The sequence below is a fragment of the Rhagoletis zephyria genome, unplaced genomic scaffold (assembly GCF_001687245.7).
Source record: "Rhagoletis zephyria isolate East Lansing unplaced genomic scaffold, Rhagoletis_zephyria_1.1 Rzeph_scaffold_16666, whole genome shotgun sequence".
NCBI lineage: Eukaryota > Metazoa > Arthropoda > Insecta > Diptera > Tephritidae > Rhagoletis > Rhagoletis zephyria.
The window spans coordinates 4,265-11,073 of NW_016173730.1; the positions used below are offsets into that span (position 1 = coordinate 4,265).

Below are 6,809 nucleotides of genomic sequence, written 5' to 3' on the forward strand. Positions count from 1 at the left end.
GTGATCGGACTTCTACCACATTGTGATAGATCTGCCACTTTTTTGAGCTCTACTCATCTACCACACAAGGTCTGAAATCTACCAAGAACGATAGAATACAAGATTGCGCATTCCCGCAGAATGACACTTGTGGCAACGGGTAAACAAAGAATATGGCGAAGAACAATGAGTTGACAGTTGTGAATTTTCTGTGAGAAAACGTGTTCTCTTCTCGATTCACCAATTTCTCAAGCCATCTTTGAATATAGCAGTTTAAGCACTACGTTAACAAAAAATATACAACCACTCTTGAAATGTGTTCAAAAGAATAGGTCTTATAATTAACTATTTAGAATTTTTATGTTTGTATTGCAGGTGCCGAAAAAGTGATAATATCTTGTCGCAGCGCATGTTTGTGAAAGTAGCAAATTTCAGTGCATTTAAAGTTTCAAAAGCGTTGTTACTTTTACTTGAGAATTATCAAAATCGGCAAATCCCAAGTAGCGGTTTCTGGAATGTGCCATATTTGGTCGCTACATCGTGATGTGATAAAAAGAAAAGCTGGCAGCACTCCGTAAGGTTGCAGAAATCTTCCAAAATATGTTCGAAAAATATCTTGATATGGAAGGAACTGCTTTACACTGACAAGAAAATTCCCAAAACTCAACGCAATTTTTAGCATTTTCAATCATGCACTTTATTATGCTAAAATTAATTTTTTCTAGATTCTAATAAAAGTATTTGCACTTTAGGTGAAACCTTGCAGCATTTTTTTAATTTTTGTACAAAGTTTGATCCAAAACCTGAGATCTACCATATTTTTTTGAAATCTGCCACATTTTTTTCTAGATCTACCACAATTTTTGGAGTCCGATCACTGGCCACGACCATCGATGTTGCTCGATACTCGATGTTTTTTACATCCTAGTCTACTTTTGGTTATTTTCATTCTCATTTACAATCAAAGCGAATTAATGGCGGATAAGTTACCAGCGATTGTGCCACCTTCTAAACCATTCCCTGGTAGATTTCGGGCCTTAAACTTTTTATATATTCCGTATTATAAAAGCGTTATTTGGTAGATCTATCTAACTTTCTTAAACAAAACCATGTACAATGCATACACAAGTTATTTTAGTCGTCATGTATTAATTGTTTTTATTATAGGTTCGCTTACACCCGGTTGGAACGATCCGCCTCCTATAAATGATTCTCGCCCGGCTGGCCGCACGAAACTCAACTTAAACAAGAGAATCGCTTTTCCCGTGCAAACCGAAAGAATTGAGCAGGGGCCTCCCCTAACAAGCTTTGGACAGTCGAATATACCACCAGTGGGCAATATTCCACCGCCGCCTTCATTGTTGACACATTCATCTCAAGGTTTACACACAGCAAATCCTGGGCAATAATCTGTCAACGTAGCCACTTGGTAAGAATTACTATTCCAGAGACCATTTGTGTATAAACTTTCAAGTAATTATTTAAATATTGCTTGTAAATTAACCATAATTTGATAAATATTTAAGAAATGTTATTAATTGAATAAAGGTTAATCTAACAATTAATTAAGAAATATCTTTAATACCAAAAGAATGGACTGCAATATTCTGAAAAGCGCCGAATGCCTCAGGAATGACAGAATACATCGCTACATAGGTGTGGAGTAGGGATGACCGAAGTTTGGCTTCCGAAAAGTATCTGGTAGTTCGAGGCTGGCACCTTTCCAGCTTGAAAGAACGAAGACCAAATAATTTAATGGCATGCTTCTCTTTGTCCCTTGAGTACAGGGCACTCAGAAGAACTTCCTCACTCTTCTTCCGGCAACACAAAAGAGAATTCTGCTTAGTAAGGTTTGTGATCCCTAGGCGCGACCGAGGGCCTGAGCAGATTAGATGCAGATGTGCGCAACGAGTGCCCGGCATGCGGAGAGATGCCCCACGGCTCGAGACATCACTTCGCATGCTCACTAAACAAGCCTCGTAGAAGCTGCACGCTTCCTGGATATCCCGTTAGCTGAGCTTGACGATAACGATTGAGGGACTAGCCGATCTAAGCAGGGTTGAGTAGCCGCTGCAACAGCAGCAAGGAGGGTGTTCAGCGCAAAAATACCGTGTTCAGCGTAGGAGGAGTGAGCTGATAACGGTTCATTTTTGGTCCCAGCAAAAAAGTGAAAGAAAAGCGTTTAAAAATTGACAGAAATTTTATTTACCGGTTACAAAACTTTTATTACCAGCGCAGATTAGACCTGTTAAAGCCCAGTTATGCATACTTGCACTGCTATACCATTTTTACGTAAAAATCGAATCAACAGAATTCTACATGTCTGATTAGCACAAATCGGAGGTAGAAGTTCCGGTTAAGTACAACGACTGCTTTATCGATCACATGTTACGTGCATGATGTCGAAATCGTCGATAATGTAGTGGTAGTGATAACCAAACATTGCATAACGGCCCTAATCATCGGTTAACATCGTTATCGACGTTTTCGATTCCATGCATACAACAGGGAGTCGGTAACGTCGATAACAATCATCTTATGAGATGGTAACAAAATTTACCGGTTACGAGAGTAGCGAGAATGCGAAAAGGGTTTAAAAATTGACAGGAACTTTATTTACCGGTTACAATCTTTTTATTACCAGCGCGGAATAGACCCGTAACAGGTCTATTTTGCACGTTACCGAAGATTTTGTAACCGGAAAATTGTATTACCAAAAAATGTTACCAGTGCTTGCCACCGCGATTCTAGGTACGTTGGTAATGCAGTTAAAATATTCAGCAATTCAGCTATGAAGAATTGTGCAAATTCTGGCATTGCATATTTCACGGGGCAATACTTTGTTACCAGCTTATGAGATGGTAACAAAATTTACCGGTTACAAGAATACACAGAATGCGAAAAGGGTTCAAAAATTTACAGGAACTTTATTTTACCGGTTACAATCTTTTTATTACCAGCGCAGAATAGACCTGTTAACATTGGGTCGGTAACGTCGGTAACAATGTTTATACAATGGTAAAAAATTCGTATCCATTGTTGCCAGATTATAAAGAGGCAATAATATGACCATGGAAAAAAAATATTAAACTTCTATGTAAAAAAATTCACTCATACTTTGTATGGAGAAAAATGCGTAGATCCGTCTGCAAAAAAATATTAGAAATCAACGCAAATCCTTAGCTACTATAAATTTGGACATTAATGATAATAGATTGGCGCTTACATATATGTATGTTAGTGTGTGGCCGAGCTTCTACTTCGATTTTGTGGCATGCGGCTTGATAGCGCACACAAATAGGATGGACCTACGATGGACACCTATTACACATTATTATACAAAATTCGATGGGCTACACAAAGTTTAAAGATTTGATAAAAATTCGTTGAACTTTCCTAAATTTTGTATAAAGTTTGATACTTTGATTTAAGTATATGGTTGTTTTTATGAAACATATTTTTGTAAAAATAAAAAAAGTTTAGCTTGTTAATATTTAAAAAAGAATAGGTGCACGCAGATATATATTTATATGTATGCAGGCAAGTGTATGTTTATAACACACATGAGTTTTACATACTTTGGCCAACTTTTTTACCTTGACACTACGGAAAACCCAAAAACACTCCACTTTTTGGCTCATTTCACTCTGCTCGAAAATTATAAAACGGCAACGCTGATGTTGGTGTTATGTCGAATCCATGGACGAGACACAAGATCACGTAAGAACAAGAGAGTGAAAAAAGTCGATTTTTTTAGCGGGATCTACGCCATCTTGTTTAACTGGAAAACGAGCGAAAAGTAAACAAAGCAAAGAAAACAAAGAAAACAAAAATTAGCCAAAATTTATGTTCAGCCACTTTAAACGCACAATTTAGGTAAAATGATGCATCAAAATGCTTTAAAATGTGTTGTCATGTTGAATTAACTCTTCTTTACTTGAAAATGTAAAATAGTGGTGCTTGTGATGTAAACAAACGCTCAGCTGACGAACCCGCTTTCGCAAACTTTTTTCTCAAAACCAGTTACAAATACAACGTCGCGTTCTTACGTGATCTTGTATTTTTGGTTCATGCCTGGCAGCACTGCTTCGCCTTGGAATTCGTCTCGTTCGCCGCAATTGTTTGAAAAATTGAAACTTCAAGCGTCGTTTGTGTGGGTTCTNGCGTTCTTACGTGATCTTGTATTTTTGGTTCATGCCTGGCAGCACTGCTTCGCCTTGGAATTCGTCTTGTTCGCCGCAATGGTTTGAAAAATTGAAACTACAAGCGTCGTTTGTGCGGGTTCTGTTTGTGTATAATAATAGTCCATAAAATAAATATAGCTTTCCAAAGTTTTGCAAAGGAAGTTAAATCCTGCCAATTTGCACTAGTCTCTGCAGGAAAGCGTCACAATTGATATGTCACATGAGGTTGATCAAAATAATACCCCTGCTGTCCGGGTGATTGTGCGCGAAAGGCCCGCTCGAGATTTGCAAGATCCGAAAGAGGGGGAAACAAGTGTGATTTCCTACCACGAATGCAGTGCTAATGTGAGAATCTTGGAAAAAGTTAACATTTGTAACAATTTGGTACTTTTAGATATTAATAGCAGATGGCAGGCCTTTTATTTTCGATAATTTGTTGGTCCCAACGGCTACTCAGGAAGAATTATTTCTCCATGTCCGTCCCCTGGTTGGCAAGGTAAAAAATGGGTATAATTGTACTGCTTTAGCATATGGACAAACAGGAACTGGAAAATCTTATTCGATGGGACTCAGCTCAAACGTATGTATCCGGCAGTTTATTAGTATGAGTTTCAGTGGTATTTAAAAACAACTTTTGTAGTCTTCCGAAGGTGAGCACGTAGGAATTATACCTAGGTGTTTGTTGGAGATATTGAAGACAAATGTGAATGAAGATGTTTCCAGAGCAGACAATAGTTTAATTCCAGAAATCGCATTCGAAGTGCATGCGTCTTTTATTGAAATTTATAACGAAAAGGTTTTTGATTTGCTGGGCGAAAACACTGCGGAACCAATTATATCGCGCGGTTAGTACTGCAAGTGTCTTCACACAATTTTACTTACACTATTTTCTTTAGGATACAAATATACTGGTGGCACCCGAAAAGTTCTAAAAACAATCGACGATTGCTATAGTGTTCTCCAACAAGGCAATAAAAATCGGCATGTGAGACCTACTAAAATGAATACCCAAAGTTCACGATCACATGCGATTTTTACGATCCATGTACGCAGTGCGTCAGAAAAGGGCGATCTTAACACTAGATTGAACTTAGTCGATTTAGCAGGTTCGGAGGGAGTGCGTAGAACGGGCCATCAAGGTGTTGCTATGTCAGAAGGTGTTAACATTAATCAAGGCCTTCTATCAATCGGTAAGGTCTTACAAGCAAAGGCGCTCGGTCATAAAGTAATCCCTTATCGAGACAGTGTTTTAACTTCAGTTTTGCAAGGTAATTTTTGATATAAATTGCAAAAGAAAAAATACACATTTTTCAAATTTTCAGATTCACTTAACGAAAACTCTTTTCTAACATTACTGGCTTGCATTAGTCCACACCGAGCTGATTTGACAGAAACTTTGTCAACACTCCGATTTGCACAAAGTGTGAAGCAATTAAAACATTCGCCGCACATTAACTTAATAAAGGCAGAATCAAAGGTAATTGGATTTTATCATTATATTAAAATGTCCCAGGTTTCAAGTACGGAAAGGCATTCTGTCCTGAAACTTAAGTACATGTACGCTTTTGTCAGTAGAGGATTTCCCTTCAAATTATATATGTATTTTATTTATTAGCAATTTTATTTTATGTATCCAAAATTAATACAATCAATTACAACATCGCGCATTCGTTTACCGTATGTAGCCACATTCGCCTCAGAAAGAAGACCAGACTCTTTTAGATCTCTTGATTTGCCTTTTTCAACTTGTTCACTAAGTTCCTCTAAATTCGGTACGTCATCACCTTTAATTGTAATGATTGGGAGCACAATCATTGCAAATATAAGACCCACTGCTCCTATTCTATGTAGCTCTTTTTCGAATATTTCTCGTGAAAATAATTTGGACGGATTCGATCCCAGCCTGTGCATAAAATAGATGACAACAGTTCTTGAACTTAGAAGAAAGACTATGATAAAAAACTGAATTTAGAAAATAAAGGTAAAGGTAATTAAATTGTGCACTTCCATTGCATCACATACTTCACTTTTTTAATTCAGTANTCAGATTCACTTAACGAAAACTCTTTTCTAACATTACTGGCTTGCATTAGTCCACACCGAGCTGATTTGACAGAAACTTTGTCAACACTCCGATTTGCACAAAGTGTGAAGCAATTAAAACATTCGCCGCACATTAACTTAATAAAGGCAGAATCAAAGGTAATTGGATTTTATCATTACATTAAAATGTCCCAGGTTTCAAACACGGAAAGGCATTCTGTCCTGAAACTTAAGTACATGTACGCTTTTGTCAGTAGAGGATTTCCCTTCAAATTATATATGTATTTTATTTATTAGCAATTTTATTTTATGTATCCAAAATTAATACAATCAATTACAACATCGCGCATTCGTTTACCGTATGTAGCCACATTCGCCTCAGAAAGAAGACCAGACTCTTTTAGATCTCTTGATTTGCCTTTTTCAACTTGTTCACTAAGTTCCTCTAAATTCGGTACGTCATCACCTTTAATTGTAATGATTGGGAGCACAATCATTGCAAATATAAGACCCACTGCTCCTATTCTATGTAGCTCTTTTTCGAATATTTCTCGTGAAAATAATTTGGACGGATTCGATCCCAGCCTGTGCATAAAATAGATG

At 37.3% G+C, this 6,809-nt stretch overlaps 2 protein-coding genes across 2 annotated transcripts; both read left to right on the forward strand.

Annotated features, from left to right (window-relative positions):
• The first annotated feature begins 857 nt into the window (after positions 1-857).
• LOC108379558 (uncharacterized) lies at positions 858-1,555 on the forward strand. The gene is made up of 2 exons (XM_017635912.1): positions 858-1,002; positions 1,147-1,555. Exons 1-2 carry the CDS (start codon positions 873-875, stop codon positions 1,386-1,388), a joined length of 372 nt encoding a protein of 123 aa, XP_017491401.1. The 5' UTR covers positions 858-872; the 3' UTR covers positions 1,389-1,555.
• Positions 1,556-4,166: 2,611 nt separating this feature from the next.
• LOC108379557 (kinesin-like protein Nod) lies at positions 4,167-5,640 on the forward strand (the record flags this gene model as incomplete). Its single annotated transcript, XM_017635911.1, has 5 exons — positions 4,167-4,508; positions 4,558-4,743; positions 4,804-5,008; positions 5,060-5,431; positions 5,486-5,640. Coding segments are annotated over exons 1-5 (1,050 nt in total), but the record flags the coding sequence as incomplete, so codon positions are not given.
• Between the last annotated feature and the right edge of the window lie 1,169 nt (positions 5,641-6,809).